The sequence below is a fragment of the Fundulus heteroclitus genome, chromosome 15, assembly GCF_011125445.2.
Source record: "Fundulus heteroclitus isolate FHET01 chromosome 15, MU-UCD_Fhet_4.1, whole genome shotgun sequence".
Lineage (NCBI taxonomy): Eukaryota > Metazoa > Chordata > Actinopteri > Cyprinodontiformes > Fundulidae > Fundulus > Fundulus heteroclitus.
Genome location: NC_046375.1, coordinates 17,375,320 through 17,391,471, shown reverse-complemented (window position 1 = coordinate 17,391,471; position 16,152 = coordinate 17,375,320). Strand labels below are relative to the sequence as shown.

At 37.0% G+C, this 16,152-nt stretch overlaps 2 protein-coding genes across 3 annotated transcripts; both read right to left on the bottom strand.

Annotated features, from left to right (window-relative positions):
- Positions 1-445: 445 nt before the first annotated feature.
- LOC105919207 lies at positions 446-5,486 on the bottom strand. 2 transcript variants are annotated; one of them, XM_036147563.1, is made up of 9 exons: positions 3,787-5,486; positions 3,517-3,666; positions 3,259-3,380; positions 3,068-3,128; positions 2,825-2,974; positions 2,496-2,615; positions 2,248-2,310; positions 1,901-2,104; positions 446-1,578 (listed from the first exon to the last, which is right to left on the bottom strand). In XM_036147563.1, exons 2-9 carry the CDS (start codon positions 3,575-3,577, stop codon positions 1,241-1,243), a joined length of 1,119 nt encoding a protein of 372 aa, XP_036003456.1. In that variant the 5' UTR covers positions 3,578-3,666; positions 3,787-5,486; the 3' UTR covers positions 446-1,240. The 2 variants fall into 2 exon arrangements, with proteins under 2 accessions (XP_036003456.1, XP_036003457.1); XM_036147564.1 differs by having other exon boundaries at positions 3,517-5,486.
- Positions 5,487-6,112: 626 nt separating this feature from the next.
- On the bottom strand, positions 6,113-13,592 carry LOC118556541. Its single transcript, XM_036147598.1, has 8 exons — positions 13,538-13,592; positions 13,182-13,250; positions 11,786-11,907; positions 10,871-10,931; positions 10,631-10,786; positions 9,782-9,871; positions 7,723-7,914; positions 6,113-6,628 (listed from the first exon to the last, which is right to left on the bottom strand). The coding sequence occupies exons 2-8, from the start codon at positions 13,240-13,242 to the stop codon at positions 6,249-6,251; spliced, it is 1,062 nt and encodes a 353-aa protein (XP_036003491.1). The 5' UTR covers positions 13,243-13,250; positions 13,538-13,592; the 3' UTR covers positions 6,113-6,248.
- Between the last annotated feature and the right edge of the window lie 2,560 nt (positions 13,593-16,152).

Genomic DNA, 16,152 nt, shown 5'->3' with positions numbered 1-16,152 from the left:
GTATTTATTTGGTTATTTGTTGCATTTTTGTTTGAAAGTAGTTGTTTAGAATACAATTATTTCTTAGTAAATTGTTAAATTAGTTAAAAGATTTTGTTTGGGTTTTGGGCGTGTGTGGTGTGAATACATGGACTCCAGGTAGCTCAGGAGGAAAGTGGGTGGGCTTATGGTTTTTTTACCAGTCTTCCAGTGCTGCAGTCTGTCAGTCCTTTCAGGAAACCAGGGCAGGAGAGGTGGCAAGTAGTTTTTTTCAGTTTGTAGCCTACCATGTTTATTTTTTGCTGAAGAAACCTGGAATAAACTCACGGAACTGTATTTTGAGAATTTTTTGTACTGCGTAAAATCAGAAACCCACTTTTCATCAAGTGACTGTTTGATTTAAATACATTTTTTTGTTTGCTTACTTTTAAGTTTTTTTCATAGACAAGTAGTCACTACAACCAGACGCTGACAGGTACAGGACACACCCTGGGACCTTTTTTTATTGAGTGATTAATACAAAATACAAGTCAGTCTGACTTGAATATGACTTGACATGAATAACACATCATTAGGAAAAGAAACATACAATTTACAGGCATGATATTCTAAGCAGGCAGCTAACCAAAGGCTTTTGCTTACGTTGATTTCACATTGGAAACAAAAACACATCATCATCCTAACTGGTACTACGTACTTCTTTTCTTCTTTATTTTGATGTTGGTTTGGCTAAACAGCAAAGCGCTTTGGTCAAATGTTTCTGAATTTGTCGTTACACGAATAAATTCAACAGCAACAGTTACAATATATGTGGCTTTGCAATGGACCAGGTTATTCAATACAAAACCCTAGCCTAGACAACATAAAAGAGGGACTTTGTTATTAAAGTTTTGTCTTAATTATGGTTGAAAATAAAGAGAAGCGATGACACAACAACTCTTGATATTTTTGGTTTATGTGGTGGAATAAAATCCCTGTTTACAGTCACGAAGATGTCAGAAAGCATTTACACAGAACAGTAAAGTCAAACATGCCATTTCCATCCCTTACATCTGTGCAATAATAAAATTTCTATTTGCGTTGGACAAAGGGTAGTCTGAATGCATGCAAAATTACTAATTATGTAGTAAAAGACAGAGAATTAACTATAAATAGTAGTAGTAATTAACATAAGAAACATAATTAATATGATTAATACAGACAGAAACTGTTTTACACTGTTGGTTGTTATAACTGTCCCAATCAGCGCACCCATTGGCAGCTATGACTTACTAAATAAATTCAAAGGAAAATAGCTTTTATTCTCAATGTGATGTCCAGTGCGGTCATTATTACCCAGAGAGAAAGCTCTGTAGAGACCTCCTGTGCTTGCTGAATATTCACCTGGCTCAGCTTTTGCTCCATGTTTTCTTAATTCTGTGCCTATTGTAGAGATGGCCCCATTATTTTCTTTGCAGTCTAGTAATCCTCTCGTTGTCTCATGGTAGAAAACATTGACATGTTGCACAATCTTAGGGTTATGGTCCCAGGTTCCCATCGGGGTGACGTGTTTTGCTTCATGAGCGTGATGCATCAAAACCAGAATGACTGGTTTATCATCTGTGAAGAACAAAAGAGTGTGTATACCAGAACAAAAGAAATATCACATGGATGATGAAACATTTTTCTCTGGGACGCAAAAACATGTCTATTTTTATCTCACCAAAAATAAAAAAATATATATATAGTGTTTGGAAAACCATTGAAAGGTAACTTGGAGTGTTCATATGATATTGTTAATTTATGCTGACAAATTAATGTTAAAAAAAAAATCTAAAATGTCTCTTATTTGGAAAAGTAAATACCAAAAAAGGTCTGACAGAAAATAAAAGAATGCAAAGTTCTCATCAATACAGAAGTCAGGAGAAACTCAAATTCTCACCTGTAACCATTTTCATGGCTGCATCCACGTCTGTCCCTGTCCGTGAAGAGATGGGACAGAAGACGAAAACAATCTGGCAATCCTCACTGTTCTGGCTCTCCACCAGGTTCAGATGATGGGGTGAGCTCTTCAGATTTTCCAGAATCTGATTATGAGCGTTAAATGTTTGACCGCTGATCACTGTTCTGTACTTGAACCCCATCACTAAGGAGCATGTTTCAGACACAGGGTTAAACAACTTAAAGACATGGATAACATCACCATTAAATAATAAAAAAAAGAAGGTTTCAAGAAATTTAAAGACTTTTGACAATGTTGTATAAAAATAATATAGGTAAAGGCAGTACCTTGTGCACCATAATTGCCAGACCTCGATGGCATGGAATACCGAGCACTTTGGTCCCCTGTCACTGATGAGAATGAATTAACAGAAATAATTACTTTGAGGCACTAATTTATTGTCTAATTTCCTTTTAAAAGAGTCTGTTCATTTCAAACTATTATAAAATGAGTTCAGCTATTTAAAAACGTTTGATACATTAAGTAATCAGTAAAATGTGATACATGCAAAAACCAGAGAGAAAGTTACACGTACCATGAGATTTTTGTGTAGGGGTGTCATTTGAAAGATTTCTGGAAGTTATTTGAGTATCCAGTGTCCTAGTTGGAGTATCCACCGTCTTTCTTGGAGTATCCAGCGTCTTAGCTGGAGGACCTATGAGGCAAAGTGTCATTGGAAACCTTAATTCGCAGGCTGTATTTTATACATTTGTCACATTAAAAAAAAGTAGCTTGTTAAAGAGAAAGGGTAAAAATAGTGACAGGGACCTTAAAGTAATAACAGATACTTGCTTAAAAACTAAAATAACTCAAGTCAGAACAAAATGAAGCATGAGGATTTGTGAAAATGTTGACAACTCGGACCTGGATCATGTTTCTGCTGTGGCTGAGCTTTGATGTCCTCCAGTAAACCTACGTGTGCATCAATGAAACTCTGCACATGGTTCAGCTGAGCCTTCATATCCTTCAGGAGACGGAGGTAGTCAACCAACACCCCATTGCTGGATAGGGCATCTGAACAGAGAGAGCAAGGTTTATACATTCAGGCTTTTTTTTTATTAAGATACCCATTTAAAAAAAATCTGAGAAAGAGAAAGAAAAACACACCCTTTATAGAATCCTCTGGGATGAAACCCCTAAGGTCTTGCAGAAGCTTCTCAACTGGTTTCTGTTTGAATCACAACAAAAAGCAAATTCATCCAAAGGTGAATATATGCATGCACTGTACCAGTCCAGGATTTCTTAATTCTACTTAATCCCACTGTATTTGGGCACAACATGGAATAAGAGAGAAACACCTGTTTGTTTATTATTTCAAAGATTTTCCTTCTCAGCTTTAGCTTTTCAGCTCCAGGAAAAAGCTCATGCAGATCTTCTCTGGTGAGAGACTGGATCTCGGAGTCTGAGCAGAAATCTGCTCCTAAAAAAGAGAGCGATTACACATTAATGCATAATAACACAACAGGGGTAATATAATTAATCATGTGTGCCTGTGAAGGGAGGGCCTGTAGAAATGAAGCACAGGCCAGTCTGGTGACACGTCACATGTCACTTACTTTGAAGCACCTTTGCCGCGTCCGATTTGTAGTCCCGTATTTCCTTCAGTAAAATGTTCATTTTCTTTAACAAATGGAGTAAAAGGCAGAGAGCAATATAGTGGTTTCTCTTGTATCTTCCGGGTTACCTCCCTGCGCGACGAACTGAACCTGTAAAAAACGAAAGTGGCGAGGAGACACAAATGAAGGCATCAAATTTCACCGAATCTCAACACCACTAAATAAGCTGAATAACGCGAAGTCTATTTGCACCGTTTAGATAGTACATACCTCGGCTTAAGCTGTCGATTATTTACGAACAAATAAAACCATGGACGTCTGTGCTCATTTTGGTCCGTCGTTATGAGTAATCGCCGCTTCCAGTAATCAGAAAGTGAAACTTAAGCGGCCCAGAGCTGTTTTTTCTGACGTCAAGGCATAGGGGGCGCTCTAAACACCGCTGGCTGGCTCACTGGACGGCTGATAATATGAAAGTCTCTTTCAAAATGATTTTCTCTCACGGGTGCATATCGGTAAATGAGAATGACATCACAAATGTAGTTTGTATTACTCACAAAGTGATATTCTTTCAGTGTTTATATTAATTTTGATTGCGCAAAAGCCAAAAATCGTGTTTCTCTGGTAATTAAAACATTTTTAAACCTTCTGGGCTGTATTTTAATATACTATATTTGTTTCCCGAACAAGTTTTGAGTGCAAACACTATGTTGGAAATGAATACACAGAGCCCTTTTTGCATGAATTACTGCATCAATGCAGCACGGTTTGGGGGCAATGAGCCTGTAGCTCTCTTAATATAAATCCTGATTGGACTTAATACTAGATTTAGCTCGCTTGCTGTGTGGGCTGTTGTGTCTATCATCTCAGACTGAGCTTCACAAATTTTTTCTGGATTTATTTCAGACGAGTTTGGCTAACCAAGCAGTGAGATCATGATCATTCAGCTGCAGGTACTGGTGGGTTTGGTATTGCGGCCAGGTGCCAAAACCTGCCTGAAGATTTCATCATAATTTAATTACGATAAGATTTTATTATCATCTTCATAAAGCTTGTCAACAGAAGGAAACATGAAGCACTCTATATAACCCTTTGTAAACAGCTGAGCTGACTTTGGAGTTGACAAAACACAATAAAGCAACAGCACTGAAAGAGTTGGACCTTGATTTTCCAAATAAGATATCTTCAGGAGTGCCACTCGTTACCCCAGGTGTTCACCACACAGCTTCTTCATCTATGACTGTTTGTGGTTTAACCTGCCTGTTGAAGGGTTTATTGATGTCTGCTTAAGAAACTCAAGTTAACAATCTACCCAATGAATATGTATTATGGCACCAGTGTTTAAAATCAGCTTTTTAATTGGTCCTATGAGGCAAACAAAATAGTTAATAAACTGAATTTGGGGATTTCATGAGCTGTAAACAATATTTGTGGGAGACATTACACAAATAAACTATACCACTCTAATAACTCCATAGTACATACAATTTTAATTTCACAAAATGAATTATTGCAATATTTAATCAATGTAAGGATATGCTCATTTATAGACAGACATTTATGCAGTAGTTGTTTTTTTTTCAACTGATTAAGATACAAGAAGGATAGAAATATTAAAATGTATAGATCTGAGTAGATTATAGATAAAAGGTCACTTTTTCCATCATAGCACTCCACAAAGCCTTGCTACCCAGAGCCAAAGCCATTACACCTAACTGGCACTGTTTATATTTGTCAATAGTTTTGCAATTATTATTTTTTTTAAAGAAAAAAAGCAGCTAAAAATTGAAACACATTTTTAAAGTTGCACTTATGAAGGTCTATAATGTAATTCTATCATGTAATTGATCATTCAAATATAGGTTTTGTGTTTTATGTTCAATCACTCAGAAACACATACCCATGATCGGGTCATTACAGATTTTCAAAAATCTTTTTTTCTTATTGCAAGAAGCATGTGCTATTTTTGCTATAATTTTTTTTTTTACAAATTAGAGATGGAATAATTTAATCTATTTGTATTTCTCCAAAAAAAATCTGCCTATCAACAGTGACACCCTCATAAAATAACAGCCTAATCCAGTTTTCAGGTTTTTCAGAAAACACAAAAAGTTAAAATATTGAATATTTATTTAGAAACAAGTTAATTCAAAAAAGCCCTTTACAACAGATGACTGTTGGTATGCTAATAACAATGTCTGACAAGTATGTAACACAAGAGGATTAAATGAGTTGGGCACAATTTTGAACGTGCCTTTGTAAATTAAAAAATATGAACCCTTAAAGATATAGTTGTTAATCCTGTCTATTTCACCCAATATAACACTTTTTGTTATATCGGGTGAAATGGACCTTCCACCCTGAAAGTAGTCAACACATTATGTATTCAGAAAAAGAATGTTAAAAAACCAGATCTCTGTGAGAGCTGCAGGACTGTAAAAAACTCTGACCAATCCCTGCCATCCTCCACAATATACACATATACACACATATATATATACACACACACACACATATATATATATATATATATATATATATATATATATATATATATATATATATATATATATATATATATATATATATATATATATATATATATATATATATATATATAAACATACTGCTCCTAAGATGTTAAATAGTTACAACATCTCAAAACAACAAATGCAATGCTGATTTAAATTTACTAAAATACATAAAAAAAGACATCACTGAGTTTAAATAAACTTCTATTCTGGAGGCCCCCAAATACTTTTAGTATCACCGTCACTACTGCTGCTGCTGCTACTGCTGCTGCCACTGCCAAACAACCTAAAACCAAACTCACTGCCCCCACTGTCCAAATGGGAGCAGCTGTCAATGCCAGGGCTATTATATTCACCAGTCACAGCCCATTTGCTTCCTGGAGTACAGTACTCCAGTAATTTGTTCTGTATCTGAATCACAGCAGCATTGTTTTCTTGACACCTGAGCAATCCTTGTGCTGTCTCGTGGAAGAAAACATTAACGTGAAGCACGATATTTGAGAAATCCGACCAGGTCCTCCTTGTTGCTGTGTGCTTGGAGTCAAGTGTGTGGTGCATCAGCACCAGAATAACAGGTTCACGTCCTGTGGAAAACAAAAGTTTAGTTTCACATAGAACAGAACAGAAATATATCCCTTACTGTCTCTTGGGGGAAATTTAGGCATTCCAGCAGCAAAATGAAAGGCGATGTGTATTTTCACACAAAGTGTAAAAAGAAAAGAAATAAGATAGTACGGTGTATTTTATGTTGTAAATTTGCCTTTACTACACAGTTATTAGAAATAGTATACCAAAATTCTAATAAATGAGCAACTGAGTAGGATTATTTTCTTGATTTCCTAGGTTTTGATTCAAGATGATGATTAAAATACAAAATGTACCTGAATATTTGTGCATGAAAATAACAAAATACTGCTTACAAGAGTAATTAAATGCTGTGCAAATAATAGCAGGAAGGTAAACAACTTACTGGGTTTGAGTTTGTTAGGAGTACTGAGAATTATAAAGTCTAACAGCTACTGGGAGGAAGGACCTGCGATAGCGTTGCACATATTACCTTTTAAAATGTATTTTGTTTTCTCTTCATTAGCCTATAAAAATTTTATTAAATACATCGATCAGAAAGGATTCAACTATAAATTGTAACATAGATGTATAAAATACATCCTTAATCAACACAACATTTAAAAGCCATAAAACTCCAACCCTTAAAGAGGAGAGTGAGATAGTCGGGATAAGGGAAACATTTAAAGGTCCAGTGGGGGAGGATTAGTGACATCTAGTGGAATAATAAGTTCCACATCCCCTACAACAATGGACAGTCATATTTAATAAATTAGAATATGGTACTTAATATACTTTTCTTCAAGCCCCATTTCTGTATTAAACTTTTTTTTAATGGACTAATGTAATATTCTAGCTATAGATGGAAAATCAAAGACACACACACACACACACATATGTTTTTCTACAAGTAAAAGGCACTAAATGTTAAACTTTCCGATTAAATTTAAGCCAAGTAAACAAATATGGTTAACTTAGATCATTTTACGATACTGACTCGTACTAATCTGCCTGCTCCTAAAGAAATATTGAATCATCTGCCCTCAAAAACGAAAGTCCAAGCTTAATTGCAAGTTGTATCATTATAAGTCGTCAAAGTTTATATTCTGCATACCTGTTACATTAGCCATGGCTCCATTAACATCTGGCCCGGCACGTGAAGTGATTGGGCAGAAGACTATGAAGACCCGGCCATCCTGACTACATGAAATGAGCTGAACCTGGTGCTGCACTTGAGTCTGGACCTTGGCCATCAGCTGAAGATGAGCATCACAGGTTTTACCACCGACAATCATCTGGTACATCACTGTGGAGAGAGAGAGAGAGAGAGAGAACAGACTTAACCATTTACAGGAGTTCAATTCATATTGAATAAAATTATGATGAAAATTATATTGGTGCAAAATTACATCCAGCACATCAAAACTTGAAAGTGGGAGTTGGAATAATAGTGAGACTTAATTTTTTGATTCATATTTCACAATACGGTACAGATACCCGGTACCTGGGAATTGATACCGGTACTTAAAGGCATCTATTTTTGATACTTTTGTGTGTTTTTATGTAGTGATAACTGTCAGTTTATTAATAAAATCAAAAATTTTCAATTTAACACATTTATTTCTCAATATAAAAACTTGTGTTGATCTAGAAATGAACCTTAAACATTTATGAGTTTTAATAGATTTCCTAAATCCACGCCACATAGAACAATTCTTTACCAAAAAAAAACAAAACAGTTATTAGCGACACAGAGCGAACGAGGTGAATGCGGGACTGAAGCTGTGTGTGAATAGAACTTAGGGAATTGCTTAAGTGCAACAATTTCAGAGAAAAAAAAAACTATATTAAAAACATTATATTTTATCCCGCTTTGTAAATCAGGGTGGTATACATTTGCAATGAGGGAACAAAGGCTCTCATCTCTCCACTCTTTGCTCTGACTACAGGAAAGTTTTACAACAAGGCAGCAGCTGTCTGTCTGTCTGTCTGTCTGTCTGTCTGTCTGTCTGTGAGACAGCACTTTTTATCAGCCATGCTTTCTTCACTGGGCCAGCAGCTACTGACATCATTACGCTCTTGTGCATACAATGCTGTGATCATGTTCAGCACGGAAAACCGTCCACTCTTCCATCACTGTCACAGTGATGAGTTTAGGTATCAAAACATGATACCGTTTGACTTTACGTGAACCGGTACTTGGTAGTACCGACAGGATTCGGTCGGTGCCTAAAAGTGCCGAATTTGGTACCCATCCCTAATTGCATAATTGCACATCCTATTTATTTTTTGATTTTGCAACTTTTTTTGTTGCTGAAATAGCCAATCCAAATAATGTCATTTCAGAAAGCGAAAGTCAAACTGTGTCAGGCAAAACAAAAGTTTAAGAATTTGTTAGGATAAATATTTCAGATATGTGTAGAAAGACAATCTTCCCTAAACAGGAATGCTATTTTTGCAATTAGGTCCTGTGAAAAGGCCTCCATATCTGATTGCATGTTTTAGTTGACAACATTAACCATAGATTTAATCAGAACAAAAATCACAGTACAGTCAAAAGACTGATATTAAGTAAAAATTGCTGTCAAAATAACACTGTATGCAACAGTATTAAATACAAAGGAAGGCAATGTGGGATGTCTATTTTCTTATGCCATTGTGTCTGTAGTGTGACTGAGGCATAAGTTATTTTTTTAAAAACTGTACATATGTAATGATCACCTGACAATCTTAAGTTGAAAGTTCACTACTCTGTGCACATTCTATGATTAACCAAAAGTGATCTAGTAATTATTAGCTAAATTCATCAGAAAAGGCTAAAGTCACCTGAGTTATGGAATCTTCATCAGAGCAGACAGAGTGATTGCATGGAGTAGCATGAGATTAACTAAACTTTTTAGAACGCAATTTCTACACAATTTACATAGTACCTGTGCAAATTGCAATTTTTTGTGTGGCATTTCCAGCAAATCTGTGTGCCTTACCTGAATAATAAAATGCTTATGCTGCAGCATCATATGTATGGAAGTCAATGGTAGATCATGATTAGCTTAAAGCTTCACATTATTGTGTGCCACGGAAACACATGCCCAATAGGCAAAAGTATCAGGAGTGTATTTATGATACAAATGTGGGAGAGGAAATTAAAAGCAAATGTGGCTGGTCAGATTTACCTTGAGCTGCAAATGAATGTCCATTGGCTGGTTTAATGTAAGGCTCCAGAGGAGGACTGGGAACCGTTGTGCCAGGCTCAGATAAAACATCTGTCAGGTATAAAAGAAAAATTGTATTATAGTTTTCAAGTGTTACTTAATCTGTTTTGTCTGTTTCTGTACACATTTTGACTATATGATTTTGACTCATAGGGTAAGGTAAGTTTACTTATATAGCACTTCTCAGTAACAAAACATTCAAAATTAATCATAGACCTTATTGTATTTTAACTCAAAACTTAATGTGATATTAGATACCAACTTCTCACTATTCAGGTGTCTCCAAACCTATTCACCATATAGGCACATCATGGAGTACATTAACTTAGCCATGTAAATATAGGTGGTTGCATGTACTGAAATAAACATGCTAGGCAGTTTATCAAAAGTTAACATTTGCTGATGAGAAAAAAACAAAACCTTTCATAACAATGTATCTCTTCATTTATTTGATTCATTTATACAGTCACTACTCTGCACCAAAAGGATAAGTATTCTCGCAAATCTGTGTTAAATATGCTGTAATAAGAGAGAGAAAGACTCGGTTACCAAAACTTTTTGTCATCTAAAAGAAGGTTGCCTTTAAAGCACTGAATGACAAGTGCTCTTTAAATGTGAAGTTAATCAAATACTTTAATAGAAAACAAATGTTATGTACCTTTCTTGTAAAAAATTGCAAAAAATAAATAAATCTGTAGATATTTTGTTGCCGCCAAAACATCCTGTCCGCAGACGCATGTAGATGCGGGTTTTTCTTGAAGCCATCAGAGCCCTTTACCCAAATCATACATTACAATAGCGTTTCATTACCACTTTGGTCGTGTTCCTGGTGTGGAGGCGCTTTACTGATGTCCTCCAGTAAATCAATGTGTGCTTCAATGAAACTCTGCACATTGTTCAGCTGAGCCTTCATGTCCTTCAGGGTATGCAGGTAGTCCACCAAGACCCCACTGCAAGATAAAGAATCTGAAAAATTGTTTTACGTTGTGTGTAAGAATAATAAATGCTGTTGTGTAATTCTAGTAGTATTAACTTAAAAAAATGTCATACCCCTGAGAGAATAATGTGGGATGAAACCTTGGAGTTCTTTCAGGAGCACATTTATAGGTTTCTGTGTGAATAATGATAAAAAAAGTACTGATTCTGATGAGAATTGAAGCAGATTGTACAATTTTACAGACCCTTTCCAAAAAATGTGAATATCATGGAAAAGTTGTTTAATTTCCATAATTCCTTTCAAAAAGTCAAATTTTTATAGATTATAGATTCAGGACCCACAATAGAAACAACTTCAAGCTTTTATTTGTTTATTTTTTACATAATATGGGCTTCCCGCACATAAAGCCCACGCAAACTGGAATCTACTAAATAATAATACTTTGAAGAAATCCGCCCAAATTTTGCAGGGCATAAATGTTTTAAACTGAATGTCACACGCTAATCATCTGCTAAACTCAAAGCACCTGCACAGGTTTCCCCAGGTGTCATTAAATTGTCTGAGTTCGGTTCAATATGGGGAAGACTGCAGACAGGACAACTGGCCACTCTGTTCACAGAGGGCTGTGTCCAAGCATATCAACGGAAAGTCTAGTGGAAGGGCAAAACTGTGGCAGGAGAAGATGCACCAGCAAAAGAGATGACCGTGGGCTCCAATCAAGGTCCAAGGATTTGGAGGAAGACGGGTGAGGAACAGAATCCAAGCAGCTTGAGATCCAGTGTGAAAATTCTTTTGGATTATTGTTTTTGAGGGCCTTATGAGCTGGAAACCCGAAGCATGTAAATATAAACAAATAAAATTTTTAAATCGTTTCAGTTGTGATCCCTGAATCTATAATCTATGAAAGTTTGACTTTTGGAACCATGGACCATGGAAATGAAACAACTTTTCCATGATATTAAATTTTTTTTGGAAAGGGTCCATATGTGTTACAAAGAGGCAGAATACAAAGTGCAGAATAAACTCACACGCTTCTTTATGATTCTGAAAACGGTCCTCCTCAGCTTCAGCTTCTCGGGTCCAGGAAACAGCTCGTGCAGGTCTTCTCGAGTCAGAGACTGGATCTCTGAATCTGTGCGGAAATCTGCTCCTAAGGGGACATTATTAGGGTGAAAACACCGCTTTGAAAAAGTCATCTCACCCATTTGAAATTCTAATGGGGTGTTATGTGTTAGACCAACACAGTGAAGAGCAGTATTGTTTTTTACAATAACATTTCTGAATATTGTGGGCTGCATTTGTTTTTAGCCGTCTTTAATGTGATACCCCTAAATTAAAATCTAGAGCAACCCATTGACTGAACAGGGTGCACATGTTTGTAAATAATCTGAGATTTGCTGGAGAACATTTATGAGCAAACAGCATCAAGAAGGCCAAGGGATGTTTAATGATCAGTTTTTAGAACAAAATCAACCCTGGAGGAGCTGCAGAGATCCAAGGCCCAGGTGGGAGAATCAGTAGACACAACAACTTTTAGTTTTGCAGTCTACACGTCTTGCCTTCATGGAAAGGGGAAGCCCTTGTTGAAAGAAAGCTGTAAGACATTTTAAGTTTGGCACAATTGATGTAGACCATTTACCCTACTTCCAAAATGGTATACATAGTGAAAAACAAACACTGCACATCACCCTGAGCAAAGCATCCCCCATGGTGTAACATGGTAGTGTCATGATGTTGGGATGCTTTTCTTCCCGAGGGTCAAGAAAGCAGGTCAGAGTTGATCCAGCTAAAATGGAGCCATTTTTATATTGAAGTATATACCTGTGTTAGAACGGTCCAGTTAAAATCCCGACCTAAATGAAGTTGAGAATCTTTGTCAAAACTTGAAAAACAGTCGTTCACCGACACTCTTCCTCCAGTCTCACTTGAGCTTGTGCTACTTTTACGTAGCACAAGCCTGATGGGCAACATTTTCAGCTGGTAGTGACACGCCCTAAAAGACATGCAGATGTAAGAGCATCGAAAAGCGGTAGTAAAAGTATTAACTCGGACAACTTGGGCATAAAAGCATGCCACACTTTCCAGATTTTTATTTCTAAAGACGGTGCAGTATTTTGCTGATCTTTTACGAAAACCACAGCAAAATACATTGGAATTAGGGGTTGTAGAGTGTGTGTGTGGGGGGGGGGGGGACCAAAGTAATAGTGTATCAATGTACTGTGGCTGCCAGAGTGGAAAAGAAGAACATCAAACCATTTATTTATTCATTTCTCAGAGACTTGATAAGGACGAAGTGTTTGAAAGCGAGGACAGATTTATCTGCGCTTGTGAATGTGGGCCCAAGTGTGTGCAACTGGATCTGCAGTTTGTCCAGTCTGGCATTATGGGTCAGCCACCTCCTCTAAGGACAGTCCCCCTACTTACGTTCCAGCACAGAGGCAGCTGCAGGGTTGGTGCGCCTCACTTTCCTCAGCAGAACAGACATGGCTTCTCCTGGAGAGCAAACAGACTTTTATTCATATGACAACGGCGCTTCATTCCTGTTGTCTTTCATCTATAGAAAACACACGCGACATATCTGTGCGAGAAAAAAAACTAAAAAAAAAAAAAAAAAAAAAAACTTTTGATAGCCTACTCGGGAAAGATACAGAAGACTGTCTTAGAAATAGCCCCTGTAGTGCTACTATAAATAAACGTTAAGTGTCGCGTTTATTAATGAAATCAGCTGTAAATCATTTCCTGGGCAAAAAAAGCAGATTCGATCTTGTTTTATTACTTACCGTTTCTCGTTAAGGCAAAGTCAAAGTGACTTCACGGCTGCTATGATTGCAATGCACGTCATCACGTAAAGGCTTCAATAGAAGGGGGGGGGGGGGGGCTTCTGTGGATCCGCCTATCAGCACACACGCTCAGGGAAAAAAACGTGGTAGTGGTACCCACGATGAAAATAAACTACCTCCGTTGTTTATTTATTTTTTTGACATAAAAGAAGAAACTAAATCTGAATAAAGAGAGCAGAAGAAATAATTGTTTATTATTTTATAACCACTGTAAATAGGTCTTGGATGCAGAGTTTTGGACATGACTCATGAGAGGTGGGCAACCTTTAAGAGAGACATCTCAGGCAATAAACATTTCACCTGACTGTAAAATTAACTAATGTACGTGCTTTCCTCCATACTTTTTAGAATGTGTCATACCGGCATCTCCACTTCATCTTGATATACCTATAACAAAATCCACAACAACAGCAACTGGTGCTCGAGTAATAACGAGATCAATCATTAGATTATGCGATATTACTTTAATTAAAAGTACAAAGAAAAGAAGAGAACAGGCTTGCTTTTGGGCACTGCATGGTGGGGGATTGTGTTTTTGTACCTACCAACTCTTTTCTCTCTTGGATCATGCAAAAGTTGGCGATCAGATTCAAGCTTGAATAAAAAACTTTCTGCTTTTAAGAAGCAATTAAATCAGCAAATAAAAAAATTGCTGCGACTAAGTTAAGAAATACTGATAGAATATATCTACAATATCATAACGCAAAGGTTCCAGAGCTAATTTCACAAGACATTCTTTCTAAATGCTGAGACGATTTAGTGTTCACTAAAAGCAACCCTGATCAGTAGCTTTCTGGATCTTAGGAAGGTATTTCAAAATTTTATTGCTATTTTATTTAGCATTTCTCAGCAGGTGAACAGTATTAGAATTGTTTTTTTAAAAAGTGGAGAAAGGAATTGGTCCATAGTCTATGACGCATTTCTTAATCATTTTCTGCATGTCATGCTGTTGGGTAACAGTTGGAGCTGAAATATTATGTTCTGTTTGTAAAGCTGTCAGCTTTGGTATTTTTTTTTTCAGGAGGTTGACTATCTTTGACTTATCACATTTTCTGCCTCGATACATTATAGGTCAGAGTTCAGCTTTATGCACTTTGCAAAACAAGCCAACACATAATCAATCCTCTGAAAATGGTTTAGTCAAGTGACAGAGAGAAAAAGGCAGTCTAAGTTGAAAGAAACTTGAAGAACTGTCTATCAAGACCAGGTTAAAATAACTCTGGCCTTCAGAGCTGGTTTAGAAACGTTGCAGTGTGCCATAGCTTGAAGTGTGACGTGTACAGAGCTGAATAGAAAGTAGAAGCATTGGAGTGACTGTTACGCTAAAATGTATTTAAAGACCCGACCATAACAAAGTACTGTATGTGTACAGTACATTAGAAAAGTATTGTACATATACTTTACATATAAAGATGTAAACTTGATTTCAGCATAAGACATTCTCTGGTCCTTCAAAAGTTCATAATGTGCTCAGCTGTACACGCAAAATGCTGCAAGAGCTGTGAAAGCTCAGTTTCCATTGAGATTTGTCCCGTTGCCTGTGACCTTGATCCTAAAAATCTGCTTCCCATACTACATGTAGCATGCTGTCTGAGTGACAGGGTACAGCGTGCTCACATGGCAAAGCCAGCAGGGAGCAGCACTGTGCAGCACTACCTGCTGTTTCGCTAGTGTCAGCCTCTCAAAGTCATCTACATAGTTTTTTTTTTTTTTTTGCACCAAGTTTCAAAAAGCTCCAATAATAAGGATTAAAATGATTACAGTAGCAACTCACTGTGTCTAATTTCCTGAAAATGTGTAGATGTATTTATTACTTGCTTGATTTCAGCCAGAGCATGGCTTTAAATCTGGCTCTTAACCACACAATCTTTGTTTCTTCTTTGTGTTCTTGCACAGAGCAAGAAAATAAAAAGCAACAAAGAGTTCGTCCAAGAGCAAAAGCATCAGCAGATGATCTTCCTTTTTTTCTTCCCATTGACTTCGAAGTCGCTCGGCACATCTGTTTGAAAGCGAGATCTTCTCGCAAGGCCTGACAGCCGACAGCCTCTCCTGTGTCAGATTTTCTGCAGGAGGTGGGGCGGAGACGGCTCCTCGCGGCTCTGCTCAGATTCCCTCAAGGAGCCTTTGATGGAAGAATAAAGCTAAGTTTTGTGTGTAGCTGACTGTAGCACAACACTGCAGTGACATTCAGAGACTCCCACTACACCAGCTTAACATCGGCTGTTATTTCTTAGATTCAGATCTTCCACCGGTGTCTTCAGTTTCATGGGGCTTTTTGAAGAAAACACACACAAAAAAAATAGGACATCAGAAGAGGGATTAAAACAACAGTCCAGTCCTTTTGTGGAAGCAGTGGCCGACTTCGCCCTGAAAGTGGTATTCAGGTATCAGCGGTTGGTCTTTTTGATTTATTAAATTTAGGGAACTTTTAGTAACAGAGAGGATCATGGGCCTAATTGGCTTCTGGCCACTTTGAGATTATGCCAACATTTCAGTGCCTCAGAAAATCTGAGATAGAGCAAAAAGCTGTTCCAAACTGACACCTCAGTCTCCCA